Source organism: Colias philodice, chromosome 13 (assembly GCF_061535455.1).
Source record: "Colias philodice isolate Cphi_HAF_F1 chromosome 13, ilColPhil1 Martin Lab GWU primary, whole genome shotgun sequence".
In the NCBI taxonomy this organism is placed as follows: Eukaryota; Metazoa; Arthropoda; class Insecta; order Lepidoptera; family Pieridae; genus Colias; species Colias philodice.
In genome coordinates this window covers 10,010,001-10,025,980 of record NC_143098.1, presented here as the reverse complement: position 1 = coordinate 10,025,980, position 15,980 = coordinate 10,010,001, and the positions used below count along the sequence as shown (strand labels likewise).

General features: G+C 34.5%; 2 protein-coding genes across 5 annotated transcripts in view; one reads left to right on the top strand and one right to left on the bottom strand.

Annotated features, from left to right (window-relative positions):
- Myo61F (unconventional myosin 61F) overlaps positions 1-5,174 on the top strand; it is a 55,902-nt gene extending 50,728 nt beyond the window's left edge. For both annotated transcript variants that reach the window (XM_089702743.1, XM_089702744.1), the window contains exons 13-21: positions 82-195; positions 595-836; positions 1,169-1,438; positions 1,846-1,973; positions 2,416-2,634; positions 2,864-2,964; positions 3,426-3,528; positions 4,247-5,094; positions 5,151-5,174. In XM_089702743.1, the coding sequence (XP_089558869.1) occupies positions 82-195; positions 595-836; positions 1,169-1,438; positions 1,846-1,973; positions 2,416-2,634; positions 2,864-2,964; positions 3,426-3,528; positions 4,247-4,264 (1,195 nt within the window). In that variant the 3' untranslated portion in view covers positions 4,265-5,094; positions 5,151-5,174. The remainder of the gene's footprint in view (positions 1-81; positions 196-594; positions 837-1,168; positions 1,439-1,845; positions 1,974-2,415; positions 2,635-2,863; positions 2,965-3,425; positions 3,529-4,246; positions 5,095-5,150) is intronic.
- Positions 1-15,980, bottom strand: part of Cdk12 (Cyclin-dependent kinase 12) — a 220,360-nt gene that overhangs the window by 193,124 nt on the left and 11,256 nt on the right. For 2 of the 3 annotated variants that reach the window (XM_089702748.1, XM_089702750.1), the window contains 7 exons: positions 15,541-15,768; positions 14,972-15,168; positions 14,602-14,680; positions 13,974-14,099; positions 12,971-13,239; positions 11,887-12,487; positions 10,387-10,447 (listed from right to left, as the gene is read on the bottom strand). In XM_089702748.1, coding sequence (XP_089558874.1) covers positions 12,265-12,487; positions 12,971-13,239; positions 13,974-14,099; positions 14,602-14,680; positions 14,972-15,168; positions 15,541-15,768 — 1,122 coding nt within the window. In that variant the 3' untranslated portion in view covers positions 10,387-10,447; positions 11,887-12,264. Of the gene's footprint in view, positions 1-10,386; positions 10,448-11,886; positions 12,488-12,970; positions 13,240-13,973; positions 14,100-14,601; positions 14,681-14,971; positions 15,169-15,540; positions 15,769-15,980 lie in introns of those variants that run through there. The other variant, XM_089702749.1, reaches the window with a different exon arrangement.

The window sequence follows — 15,980 nt, the reverse complement described above, 5'->3', positions numbered from 1 at the left end:
GGTTTGTTCTTTTTCAGAGACTAAAAACGAACAAATTGAGTAATTAATTGATACAAATTATCGAACCAATTATATTTTCAGTTACAAGTGCCTAAGCAAAGAAACATGGCCGAACTACCGCGGGCCAGCGCGTGATGGAGTCCAGAAATTGGTTGAGGCACTTCAATACCAAAGAGAAGATTATCGTATGGGCAAGTGAGTATAGGAAAATTAATTGAAATAGTTTAGGTTCAATGAATGTTATTTAAAATTAAAATTAGGGTTCATTAAATTAATAAATTTCCTAATGCTTTTTTTTACTAGCGAAAATCGTTATTATTCATATTAAAAGAAATGCAAATGAGAGAATTGAAGTTAAGTATTAATTGAATAAATAATGATAGTAATGAAAAAAAAGACTAAGCTCGTATATTTTTTTAAAAATGAAATTTCTTTAGGCGCTTTAGCTTTAGGAGTAAAATTTCAAGGTTGCGAAATGGCAATGCCGTCCGTCATGGAGTAAGGCGACGATTTTAGTATCTTTGAATCTTGCCAAAGAAGTTTCACTTCTGAAACACTCTTTTTAAAAATAAAATCATGTCAAATTTTTCACAGCACAAAAATCTTCATCCGTTTCCCTAAAACTCTATTCGAAACGGAAGACGCGTTCCAAATAAAGAAGAACGATATCGCAACAATCATCCAAAGCCGTTGGAGAGGATATTGGCAGAGGAAACAATACCTCAAGATGAGGGAATCTGCTATTATTATACAGAAATGGGTCAGAAGGTATCTGGCGCAGAGGCTCAGGGAGAGAAGGAGGAAGGCTGCTGACGTCATCAGGGCTTTTATTAAAGGTAATTTAGTTATTAGATAAACTAACAAGAAAGACCAGACATTAATACAGAAATAGTCAAGAGATATTAAAAAAACGAAAATCGTGCCAGACAAATCATTGAGGAGTAAGAGAAACGTCTCAAAATATAAGCCTATAAAAAGATGCTGAAAACTGACATTTATATATCGGTTTATCTGTAAAGAATTAATTTAGAAATGTATTTCCTTAATATTTTTAATATTAATTCTGCTAGTCGTCATTACCTGAATTATAATGTCATTTCTGTGTACCTGCTAGTCGGCATTACCTAAAATTACCGTCATATTAATGAATTTTTTTATCAAATTCCAGGCTTCATAACCCGCAACGGCCCTGAAACGCCCGAAAACCGGCGTTTCCTCGCCATCGCAAAAGTCCACTGGCTCAAACGACTCGCCACAATGTTACCGACCAAACTCCTCGATCTCTCCTGGCCCACTTGCCCCGCGACCTGTGTGACCGCATCACAAGAGTTGCAGCGGTTACACAGAGCCCATCTAGCTAGGAAGTACCGTTTAGCACTTAGTGCGACGGATAAGAAGCAGTTTGAACTGAAGGTGCTGGCTGAGAAGATGTTTAAGGGTGAGTAAGAAGATAAAGAAGTTCTAGGACAGCTTTAGGAAGGTGGGATTCGAGATGGAATAGTGGGATACTGGGTGGGATAGTAGGATTCTGGGTGGGATTGGCCTCATTTTAGCTACATGGCCATTAGTCACATGGTTCAAGTTAAAGACACTAGCTTACATAGTGCCAGGTAGTAATGGTGGGATACTGGGTGGGATTGGTTCCATAATTTCCTACCTACATGGTCAATAACTTGGAATATTTCAAGCTATAGACACTAGCTCAGACGACTATATGCCAGATGCCTATACGAAAATGCACCATATTCTACAAACAATAAGATAATAACTGCATGAAAGCATTATTTGAACATTGTAGAAACATAGAATCAATATATTCAAACTAAATTGCACCTTATTCCACAGGCCATAAGAACAGTTATCCAAGCAGTGTAGCGGAGCGGTTCGTAGAAGACCGTCTTTCCGCTGAACACCGTGTACTGCGGGATACATTCATGGCTTCACCTTCTTGGCCCACTGGCGAACAGCTTATTGTGAGTTATTTTAGCAAAATAACACTAATTTAAACAGTAAAAAAACTCAAACAGTAACACTATCTCAAACAGTTACACTATCTCAAACAGTTACACTATCTCAAACAGTAACACTAACTCAAACAGTAAAACTAAAACTGTAACATTAACTCAAACTCTCTCAACTTTAACTTGAACTAAATGTTAAATTGAAAACTCAAGCTCAAACACAATTTCATGGTTATTTTTTAATACTGTAAAAATTGTATTTTCCCAATGTTCATAGCATACAATTGAGATTCGTATAAATTGTTTGAACACTTTTACCTCAATAATTAAAAATGGGATAGTTAGTGTGTACACCATTTTTTTTTTTTCAAAATTCTCACACACTATTTATAATTACATAGGTAGTTTAATAATCCCACCAATATACAATTATGATATATATCTAAAATTACAGTACTCCTGCGAAGCGGTCAAGTACGATCGTCGCGGATACAAGCCTCGAGAACGGGCGTTACTCGCTTCTGATAAAGCATTATACGTATTGGATGCATCTGGCCGAAAAACATATAAATTGAAACATCGTCTGCCTTTGGACAAATTGAGGGTAGTCGTCACCAACGAAACGGATGGACTCATTTTGATTAAGATACCGCAAGAACTGAAGAAGGATAAGGTAAGCGTATTGAAATAAAATTTGAAGTAGGGTAGTTTGAAATTTTGGTTTTATCGACTATAATTTTAAACATAGTTATAAAAACTAATACCGCCGGTATATTGTGAAATCATTTAAAATTAAACGCTTTCAGATTTTTTTTAGTTATTTGGGAGTAAGGTAGTACTATTAATTTTATTGAAAAAATATATTTTTATTTATATTTTATTAATTTGTTAATGTATTTTAGGGAGATCTTATTATTTCGGTTTCGCACGTGATCGAAGCTCTGACGATCGTTACAGACTACACCAAGAAACCGGAACTGATTGAAATCGTTGACACTAGGACGTAAGTATTGCCATATCATACAGCCACTTCCTGTATAATTTTAATGTATTATTATATTGGAATGACATAATAAAATCCAAGTATTTAACCAATGAACAAAGTTTTAAGTTTGTACTCAATGTAAGGAAACCACTTTTTTCTAAATAATGAGAGGTTCTATATACTTCAATATTTAGGTGATAATTATTTATCTAATTACTAACTACTAAAATTACATTATAGTAGCTATTTTCTATGACATAATCTGCAAAGGAAAGATGAAAAGTAACTTTTTTGCCGACAAACCACCATACTAATAAAAAATAATATATTTTCGATTTTGTTTTATTTTATACTTATGTGAACAAACAAAACAATGAATATACTGATAAATAGATAGATAAAATATTCTTAAAGCAATAAAAATTAGTACACACAACACACCACTTATTTTATTAATTATTTTTATCTATCCATTGCAGCATAGCCCATAACCTAGTGAACGGCAAGCAAGGCGGCACCATCGAAGTGACACACGGCCCGCAGCCCGCCATACAACGCGCTAAGAGCGGGAACTTGCTTGTTGTAAGTATTGCCATACGCAAAAATTATTGAAATTACCTATGAATAAAAACTGATTTAGGTGATAAACAATACACATACAGTACAAGAATGTACAAAAGAATGAGACAGATATATTTGAACTCAACCATTTGTATAGTCAATAAGACTTCCTCTAGAAGCACTTTTGAATCGTCATAACATATGTTTAACAATTACCACCGATTGGGAAAGCAGTATTTATGGAGAAGAACCGGCAAGAAACTCCATACTTCCATAGTTGCCCTTAGTTGCAGTTTCGAATATAACACTATAAAGTACACAAAAACGAAATAACTAAAAGATAATATGATATAGTGATAATCATTTCAAAAGAAACACTATGTTTTTATGCGTAGGTTTACATAAAATATACAACGCACGTACACGCGTGTAGTCGCATACATTCCTTGAAAGCACGTAGGCTTATAAACATATAAAATAATATGTATTATAATCTTTTTGACGTGACAACGTCTTATAATTCGATAGAGCCGGCTGCACGCACGAAAAAACATGACTCATGCGGCGTTACCTCGCTCTGAGGCGTTCCATGTAAGGCTTGAAGTGCAAGCGAGAGCGCGGAACGAGCGACAAAGAAGCACAATCGGCCTTAAGACGTTGTCACGTTCAACAGCTATCGTCAGTAAACCGACTTTACATGGACTTTACAAACAACCAATTTTTTTTTCTTTTATTCCAGGTGGCTGCGACTCCCTAAACCAGTATTTAAAAGGCAGTGAGATAATGTGACGACATCGAAACATTCTATTGCTATTACCATTTTTTATTGTTATTAACTATAATTTATTACTAGTCCTAAGAAGTGTTATCAAACGGCATTATTTTTACGTGGTTAAATAAAAGCATTTTACAAATCATGACAAAAAGTAAAATTTCCACAACCTTCTATTTGTAATAAACTAATGACAGATGTTTACAGCTTTTATTATACAAATATGTATACATGACGTTATTTAATTTAAAATTAAATTTTTTTATTATATGTACTTATAAGCACTTGCGTAATTTTATATTATTTTTATACATATAAGTACACGTTTTCGTACAAAGTACTTAGTTTAAATGCCATAAGAATGTTCCACATGAGCGAAATGTGTCGATTTACGAAAAAAAGAAACCACAGAAAGAAACGATGCAATAATAAATTAAAAAAAATAATTTATTAGTTTGCAATTACAAAAGGAGAGGCAACATTATTATCGTTTGACATTTGACAATTCGACATAAATATTGGCGCCAAAATTAAACACATATTAGCTCTAATTTGCGAAATCAATTAATTTCAATACGTTTTGAATAAAATAACTTAAATAAACGTACTTAGATATTTAGTTGAGTTTTACAGTGAGAATTTAGAGGTATATTTATATATATAGTGACTACATGTACAAAGTAATAATTGAAGCCAAGCTACATTTAACCGACTGGGATATAATTTATCGTATTTTTTATGTAATGGAAAAGGCAAGTCGATAAATAAAGTTTGGCTTCAAAATAAGAATCATACTTAAATATTTTAACATATACGTCTTAGATTAAGTATTGGTCTGACCGCGGAGACCAATCCATAATCTAAGATATAGGTACGTGTTGTTTTATATTAAATCAAATTTGGATAGCTTAGATTAAGGATTGCGCTTAGATTATGCGCGGAGACCAATCCTTAATCTAAGTTGGATAGATTTATTTAAAATGTAGGAACTGTAAAATGTAGGAACAAATATTAATTGACACATTTCCTTATGAATTTCTGCTGTAAGCTGAATCAAAGGTGCCTATAAGAATGAAATGTAGACTACAATTTTTGTACAAGATAGAAAAATTATTATTTACACGCAAATCAATATAGAAGAAAAACTAGTTTCTTGTAGAATATGTGAAAAATTGGCCATAGTATATTATATAGGCGAATATGTGCCTTAATGTAAATCATGGTAGTCATTTTTATTAAATAAATATATATGGAAAAAATCGTTTGTGTATTTATTTACCCTCCTCTTATGTCATGGTAATTAATATTACTTTAATAAACTACTATTTCACGACCAGACTCGAGTCTTGGCTTCCAATAATAAGAGCCAGTACATTTCTATGCATTCAATTTATTCCTAGTAACTACATAATATTTAGTAATCTGTGATAACTTATACCTTAACTACGGAAATAACCTAGTTGTTATACATTAACATGTTCGTTCAATGAACCCAATGAATGGCTTAGTTAGTAAGTACATGTTTATTACTCAGAAGCCTATTCAATTTCTTATCAACATACCAATGACCCCTTTCAGTTTAATATTATGTTGTTTACATCAATCAAAATTTACATTTTTGCAATCCTAATTCAATTGAATCGTGTGATTCCAAATATTTATATTTAACACGATTTTATTATCCTCAACTGTATATTTGTATGTAACATTAGAATAATTTCATGAGATTTAGCGTGGTAGGGGCAGTTTGTACTAGCGGAGAGTGGAAACGCATTGAAGCGTCTATCCAAAACTGAACATAACAAAATAATTCAATCTTAACTCGTCAGCGTACATATTATGTGTAACGCATACATTATTTCTCAGATTTTAAAAATCGCGCGCATTCGCTGGTTTGCTCGTGAACAACGCTGTTTGGAGTGCGCGCATTTGCGCGTGTCCATGCGCTCACTAGCGAAACTACGCGTCAATCCAATTCAAACCGCTTTTGATACGTTCGTTCGCGTTGCAAATAATTTAATGCTTCGACACTGCACTTGTATAAATTGATCCTTTAAGTAGTTATTTTTAACTATACTAAATAATTTAAAGCTTTGTATCGGAAAAAGCATTCTACATGTTTCACTGATCGATTTTTTTACGGATAAGTAATGAGATCAGCCTTCTGTCTCTTGCCAGACAGGATGTTTTTAGACCACTGGGAATCGAACCCACGACGTAATGCTTTTCGTCAGTCGCTCACTCGCTCTACACATGTGATAATGCAGAGCATATAGAAAAATGTGGGTTACTGTGTTGTTATTTTATTTTAAAATATTTTAGGTACAATTATTCGCACAAGCAATTTCACATTAAGAGTATTCATTACTTTGCATAGAATTGTGTGTAGCTTTCCATATGATAAAAAAATAATAAGGAATAATAAAACCACCATTTCGCTTCAATGTATTTTATTTTATAAAAGGTAGGTACATTTATACAATTGCATTATAATATATTAACAACAATCCAGAGTTACGGGGACATCAGTCTTACCTGCACACAAATAAATATATTGCATAAAATTGTGGCTACGAGTTTCAAGGAACATTTCAAATATACACCTACATCCAACTAATAAATACAACTTCATTGTCGTTCGCCTAAACTCTGGATTATTTGATTGTCCAAATTAATATGTTACATGTCCGATACGTTCGGCTGTACAATTAGTCTTTTTTACATATAAAACTAGCAGGTCTTTACTTCGCTGTAAAACCTAAGGCAATGCTTGAACTTTAAGATCTATGACAAGGCCACATATATATTTGGGTTATGGAATAACGTGAATAAAACTTTGTGGAATCCGAAGCCTCACAAATCTACACATATATATGATTTAGCTTTGGATTCTACAATATTTATTTTACTCACACTTCTACATTTACAAACAATAATTATTTCCATTCACATCGGCAGTTATTCAATGTTCCTAGGAAAGGGCTGAGCTCTGCTCAACACCTCTTGTGAATGCAGTTAAAAATTTAATACTTTAAAATTATAATGCAGTAACATATCCCTGTAATAATTTTATTTGTGACTTTGACAAAGCCGATTTCACTATTCATAAAATATTTTTATCAATTTACTAAATACTTTTAATACAATGTACATTTTATTGAGAATGTGTATATGAACATAAGATGAATGGATTTTCGTTACATTATACTTATGTTAAACTGTTATACAAATTATTAAAAATAATTAAATGCAAAATATTGTCACATAATTGACAATTCATGACTCATCTACAAATCCTAAAATATAATATTTAACTAGCGGTCCGCCCCGGCTTCGCCCGTGGTACATGTTTACGTTTTCTCTACATAAGAACCATCCTCGTACTTCAAGGAATATAATAAAAAAAGAATTATCGAAATCGGTTCAGCCGTTCTCGAGTTATGCGCTTACCAACACATTTTGCGATTCATTTTTATATATAAGAAGATTACGTTAAAAAGACAGATACACCTTTGGTACTATTAGTATGCCTGATTAAAATTTGGAAAACTACTACAGGATTTTTGAAAACATAATTTAATAAAATTTAAAAACCTAAAAACCCTTTAAAAAAACCGAAAACAAACATTTACATAAAAATTATTACCTAATAGTAAACAAAAAAATATTTAACTGTTTAAAAAAAACAATTTTCAACAATCGTAATATATTTTCACTATCTTGGTTCTGTAATTAACCAATTTATTTTCAAATCCTAAAGCAAGAATTGTCAATTGTGCAAAGTAATCAAGATCACAGACTCTTAAACTACATTTTGTGATGTTCTTGTACTGGAATAAGTAAAATTCTGTTCAAAATATATGACGTAGTCGATAATTCTAATAGCAGAAGCATTTTCAAATACTGACTCTTGGCACCATCACCAAAATATAACCAACACAATTGGAACAACAAGGGGCTAATTTAAAATGATTTTATTGAATTTAACTAACACGTCAACATATTATTGCATCACTAACAAGTTGTTCGTAACACTAAATACAGGCTACACTATATTTACACCGTTATATACACTTAGATAATAATTATAATAAATCCTTGCAGGTAACAAGCGCAATGCTCGATGCTTTGGTTTATAACTTACTTTTTACGTGCATAAAAGCAATTTTACAAATCATTTAAAAGTCTCCGTGTACTTATTTGATTCACTTTCACTATAGTTCAATTTTTTACCAGTGCTGTCCATTTTTCACTAAATATCACTTCATATATCCACATTTATCGTCTAAAATTCACTTTTGCAACAAACCAACTCAACAGGCTCCAATACCATACCATTTTTAGGAACCTATTAGTAAAACATCCCACATATTTAGATATACATAAACGCTAAATGAGCATTTTATATTTTATTTATAGAACATCTATTATTGCAATATGATAAAGCATCATACTATACATGATTATTACACATCAGTAATTTACATAAGTCCAGTCGCGGAGCAGAAAGAATTTCGTACACTGACCTCTTTACCTACTGACAGTGGTCACAAACATTTTAGAATTGGATCATTTAGAGTGCAGTTTACATGAAATATTTAGAGGAGAAAATATTTTTTTACTAACTTATTAAATAATATGATTATGATTACGATAAATGTCCTTTGAATAAAGGTTAAAAATTAAAAATTTTAATTTTTTCAATAACCACGATATATTATACGATACGTTTTGTCGTGACTAGAGGTCCGCGCCACGCCGGCGTGCCGCCGCCGAGAGACCCCGGCGCGCCGCCGCCGCCGCCGGGTCACAGAAAAATTGGCGCCGAGTTCAAATTTTGCGCGCGAACCATGTGTCACGCACGCGTTGTTGTCTACAACACGGCAACGTCGCATCGATATAGTAGACAATCGCATCGATATAGTAGACAATCGCATCGATATAGTCTACTATATCGATGTACTATATCGATATATCGATTATCCCACCTCAAAGGAAAGCCTCAATGAGAGTCGAAACAAACTTGTGTCTGAAGTCGAGTCTTCTTTCCAAGAAGTCTCGGATTGGGGCGAACTTAATCTTGTCGAGTTCAATCCCCTAAAGACACAGGTTTGCGCGTTCACCGCTAAAAAGACCCCATTTGTCGTAGAACATCGGTTTAAAAGTACTCCCCTTAGTATATCGGAATCCTCGGAGTTGAAATCTCGAGTGACGTTCAATTCCGCAGTCATTTGGAAGCGAAGGCTAAATTAGCCTCGAAAAAACTTGGTGTGCTCAGTAGATCGAGACAGTACTTCAAGCCGGCCCACCGACTTCAGCTGTACAAGGCTCAGGTGCGACCGCATATGGAGTACTGTTCTCATCTCTGGGCTGGAGCCCCACAGTATCAACTCCTTCCTCTTGACCGCATCCAACGTCGAGCAGCTCGAATTGTCGATGACCGTAGGCTTTCCGATAGGCTCGATCCACTGTCAGTGCGAAGAGACGTTGCGTCTCTCTGTATACTGTACAGAATCTACTCTGGGGAGTTCTCTGAGAAATTGTTCCACCTTTTACCAGCCGCACAGTTCCACCACTGGACCACACGCCGTAAAAACCAGTTCCATCCGCACCATCGATGTTTGGCGCTCCACCACTGTCCGCTTCACCCGCAACTTCCTTCCGCGTACGGTGAAACTATGGAACGATTTGCCACCTGCGGTGTTCCCGAACAACTACGACATTGGGGCCTTCAAGAAAAGAGCTTATTTGTCCATAAAAGGCCGGCAAAGCACTTGTAACACTAGAACTTAGAAGTGTTACAGGTGTTTATGGGCGGTGGTGACCACTTAACATCAGGTGGCCCACCTGCTCCTTTGCTTGCTCTGACATAACATTGCCAATAAAATTATTGGCAATGTTTATAATAATTATCATGTTCATCACTAAATAGTTAAGCTACTTGATTTTAATAAAAATATTTTTTTTATTAAACTTAAAGAGAGATTTTTCTACTGCCCGCCCACCCCCTAATAACTTTAAAAATAACTAGCCCACGCCGGCGACGCCGCGCCGCGCCGGGTGCCGCACCCGGCGCGCCGCCGCTGGGCTTTTGGACTGCGGCGCGGACCTCTAGTCGTGACTCAAGGTCAATAAAAAAACCACATGCAATAAAGAACAAACTTTACACTCTCAGGTTAATAGACTAGAGTAGATAATTTTTGAAACAAAAAAAAATCGCAGTCGGATGAAACCCATTAGAAAGGAGCGGAATATGATAAAAATGTAAGGAAAAATAAATTACGGTCAATCCGAGTTCGGGAAGCGGGAGGGGGGAGCTTTTAAGAGAAAAAAATGGTTTCTCTCGATTTCCGACAAAACTACAAGTCCTATAGAAAAAAATTCAATGGCAAAGTTGTAGGTAATTAAAAGTTCTACAACTTTTGTATTCACAATTTTTTCACATAACCTCAAAATTTAGGTGAAAAATTCAAAAAACCAAGTTTTTGGTCTTTTATTTTTATCTACTTCAAAATTTATTTTTTTTCTACGAAATTTGGTGGAAACTTACTTTATTATGTCCCAAATACACTGTAATTTATTTGATTGAAAATATTTCTGTTTTCGCCTTATTTTGAATTAATACCAAAAAAACAACCTAATTTTCAATCGAAAAGTCACCCGTCAAAATATCAGCTTTTTTCAAAAACTTGGGGTGCCTTTTATTCATTGAAATCTCTACTTTCATATGGTGTAAAAAAAAATAAACATCACCATAGTAAATGTTCTCAGGAAATGCATACAAACAGTGTGAAAATTAGCTTTTACTAAATCAGGCACACTTCTCGAACTACCTGAAATGTTTTTATCGGCATCATTTTGCTTTTGAATATGCTGTAAAATATTAAACTTAGAACAGATAATTATTTTTCTTTTGAAATATTACCGAAAAGCCGATACAAGAGAAGATATAGAGTTCAAGAAGTGTGCCTGATTTAGTAAAAGCTCATTATTACACTGTTTGTATGCATTTCCTGAGAACATTTACTATAGTGGTGTTTATTTTTTTTTACACCTTATGAAAGTAGAGATTTCAATGAATAAAAGGCACCCCAAGTTTTTGAAAAAAGCTGATATTTTGACGGGTGACTTTTCGATTGAAAATTAGGTTGTTTTTTTTGGTATTAATTCAAAATAAGGCGAAAAAATAAATATTTTCAATCAAATAAATTACAGTGTATTTGGGACATAATAAAGTAAGTTTTCACCAAATTTCATAGAAAAAAAAAAAATATTGAAGTAGATAAAAATAAAAGACCAAAAACTTGGTTTTTTGAATTTTTCACCTAAATTTTTAGGTTATGTGAAAAAATTGTGAATACAAAAGTTGTAGAACTTTTAATTACCTACAACTTTGCCATTGAACTTTTTTCTATAGGACTTGTAGTTTTGTCGGAAATCAGGAGAAACCATTTTTTTCTCTTAAAAGCTCCCCCCTCCCACTTCCCGAACTCGGATTGACCGTAATTTATTTTTCCTTTTATTTTCATCACATTCCCCTCCTTTTCTAATGGGTTTCATCCGACTGCGATTTTTTTTATCTTTTCATTATTTTTAAAGGCTTCTACCCCAGTCTATAAAGGTTTACAATCCCTGAGGACGGCGGTCATTGCACCTGTGCGAGCAAGACACATTATATTTACGCGGGAGTGACAGTGACAGGTAATAACAGGTTAATGTACGAAATTCTTCCTAGTTCGCGTCCGGACTTTAGCTCCTAATATGATTTCTAATTATTGGCAGAATTTGTAGCATCCACATAACATCTCAAAAACACCATACAGCACGCACTCCCAAAATAATCGTTTTATATCTGGCAATTTCACTATATTCCACTGTACTGGCAACACTGTCACTTCAAATCCATTGGACCACTTTTCCGTTCCTCATAGAGGCGCGGCACTTGAACACTACCGGTAATAGCCGTAATAGTAATACTCCAAATACTATTTCACTTGTCCAGTCTCTTGCGGGGGGTCGGGTTTGAACTCTTTGAAGTCGCTTTTAAAGCTCGAGTCCGATTGGTTGGAGGATTCGTTCTGTTTGAAGTCTTTCTCGTCTGTGTAGCCCTTGGGCTTGCCTTGCTCTTGTTCGCGCTGTTGGCGGCGCCGTTGTTTCGACCAGAGCTCGTGGCAATCTTGCCAGGTTGGCAATTCTGGGGCTGGCATTCTGGAAAATTTACATTGACATTTAATCAATTGTTATACAAATATAAGTAAAATAAGTTCAATATAAGTAATATTAGTTCAATATGCCTGGCGAGTGCCAAAGGCCAGAAAACTTAACTATTTGTGCGAGTTAAAAAATCAATTCAATCCTGCCTAATATTTTGAAAATAATATGTTAATTTGTTACAATTTTAATTGTAATGGATGGACATTTTAATTGTAATCCATCTTCACAATCAATTTGGCCTAACAAATTATCGAACCGCCATTACGGCGATTACGAGTAAACATGAAGAGGGCCTATAACGCTAATCTATTGTATTGTATATGATACTAAATTTATTGAGATTTTACACGCCATTACATACATACACATACAAAAATCCCACAACACCTTTTTTTTTAATTATATGATAGGGAAGTGCTTGACCACGATATCGCCTGATGACCTAACATACTAGCTACAAAAAAACAATCAACTCACTGGTCCGGCACCACGCTCTTCAACCACTGGCTCTTCAGCGCTTCCTCAGCCGTGATCCGTCTATCCGGGTCCAACTCCAGCATCCGGTCCAACAGATGCAACGCTGGGGCCGGCATGAACGCAAAGTGTTCTCTCACACAGCGCTTGTGGAAGCGTTTGGGACGTAAAGTGTGCCAGAGGGGCAAGTTGACAACGTTCGGCCATACTCCTGGGACGGGGGTCCCGCAGACACGGGATATCATCTCAAGTTGCATCATTTCCATGTTCGCCTGGAATTTTCAATGTTTTTGTATAAATTATAAGAGAGTGAAAGAGAAATAATGATCGGAAGTCAGTCTCGCATAAGACGTGCACCGTTGCACACGTTAACTAGGCCTTATAAAAAATTAATTATAACAAATACAGTTCATTTAAAGTTTTTGTGTGGGCTTTTATTTCACCAAAACCAGCGCCTGCTCACAGTTTCACAGGTAAAAAACTATGGCAAGGTCTGTATTGTAATGATTATATGCAATCCGGATAAGAGTTTAAAAATGAATATGAGTATATAGCTTATAGCACACCAATGATTTAAAATAAAAAGATAAACAGCATAATCTAATTGCATACAAAAGACCAACAAATAAAATGAAGCTAATGCACTAATGAAGAGAATTTAAAAATAATATGACCTATTAATGACAAATTAATTTTTATCACACTTTTTTTTAGAAACATATCTCACCCTCCATATTTGGAAAATAATGAATGAACGAATGAAAACGCTTTATTGTACACCATTACAAACAGGAAAAAGACATACATATACAGAAGAGAGACATGCACAAATGGCGGCCTTATGGCTTTAGTAGCCATCTCTTCCAGGCAACCAAATATATTTAAAAAAATAGTATTTTCAAAAATATTTTAAAAAATATATTTGAAAATACTATTTTTGCTAAAGATAAGGCAAAATTTCAGACTATTAACACCATTACCTATCCAACTATCACAAATAAATTACCTGAAACAGCGGGTGCTTAAGGAACAGCTCCCCCAGTATGCAGCCCATCGACCACACATCTACGGCTGGCCCGTAACGCTCCTCGCCCAAAAGTAACTCCGGCGGTCGGTACCATAGTGTGATTACCTTTAATTATTTATATATTATTACTAGTGGTCCGCCCCGGCTTCGCCCGTGGTATGTACCACGGGCGAAGCCGCAATTTCGCATTTCGCAATAAAAGGTAGCCTATGTTCTTTCTCAGGGTCTAAAGATTATCTGTGTAGTTTATGCGTGAAAACCATACATACATAAAAACCTTTCCTCTTTATAATATTAGTATAGATATTGAGAAAGCCAAATTCTATTGTTAGAGATTTTGTAAACGAGATTGTATCGTTTTCATTGTATTAAAACGATCATTGTATTAAAATAAATGGTGTTTAAGAACGTTTACGATAACGTAAAACGGATCCAAAAAAATTGCCCTAATATGAAATCAGTACCAAAAAACTAAAATAAGAGAACTTTCAGAGTTGGTGAATCAGTTTATAATGAAATCTCTTACAAGTAAACTTACAAATAATTATTCCTTTCAAATAAGTACCTGTTAATCATATTAAAAATGTTACATTACTATTTACTATACCTTGTTAGTGTAGGGCCTCTGCCGGTCCTCAGCGGACCACAGCCGCGCGAGACCAAAGTCACCTAATTTCACTTCACCCCTGTAAGCGTATATTTTAACTGAAACCCTTTCGTGTAAATATTATACAAAGGATTTTATTTTATGAAAAAAAATATCAAAAAAGCAATCGTAAAATATGATTTAAAAATCGATGAAAAAAAAACAGATCTCAACGTCTCCACTATAATATGTCGACTCAGGCTTCCTTCGGAAAATAAGACGTAAAATTGTAAAACATAAAAAAAAACATCAACTTCTGACATTTATTTACTCCACAACACTTCTAAACACTTTTTTATTTGGTTAAACAATCCTACAAACAACCACTCACTTATTATTCATCAATATATTACTGCACTTGATGTCCCGATGCAGAAAGTTCTTGCGGTGACAGTATGCCAGGCCGTCGAGGAGCTGTCTCATGATGGACGCATTGTGGGACTCAGTAAAGTCCACCATCTTGGACTCCAACAGGCCCATGAGATCGTGGTCCATGTACTCAAAGACGAGGTAGAACGAACCTTTGTCCTGGAATGAGATATTTTTAATGTAGCCAAAAAAATATACAAAAATCGGTATAATTTACTGAAAGTTTTTCCTAGATGTAAAACTATATTTTGTAGCATCCGACTGGTAAAAAAAAATTAATAAATCCTGCCATTTAAACAAATGAAAAAAAGAAAGATTACAAGTAAAATAAAAAAAATATTAGAAATGTTTCTGTTGGAAGGAAAAAATAGGATAAAGAACAACTCTTCAGGATTATAATTAAAAATCATTATATAATAGGATATATGTTGTGCGTTATTTTTATGGCTACATTTTAGCAGTTCTCTGCAAAAATAATGATTTTATTTACAAAACCATGATTATAATAAAAAAAGGCTTATAAAATCCCACCTTCCTAAAGTCCAAAGCATCCTGCTTATCCGTGACAATCTCTCTCAAATTAACGATATTCTTGTGGTTCAGCTGCCGCAGAATCTTGATCTCTCTAACCGCAGTGATCGGGAAGCCCTCCTTCTCGTTTTCGAGTCGAACCTTCTTGAGTGCGACCAGTTGACCCGTGTTCTTGTCCCGAGCTTTGTACACTTGGCCGTACGTGCCTTCACCGATTTGGGTTATCACCTAGAAAAACATGTTCTATAGATTTGGTATGTCATATTGTATTAAATTAATTGGATGATTCTAGAGATATTTTTGTGAATACTACTACAAACTGTTGTTTTTTTTCTTACTTCTGATTATTTATTAGGTTTTCAAACTCAAACTCAAACATTTATTTATTCAATTAGACTTCTTGGAGAAGCACTTTTGAAACGTCAATACATATTTTTTAC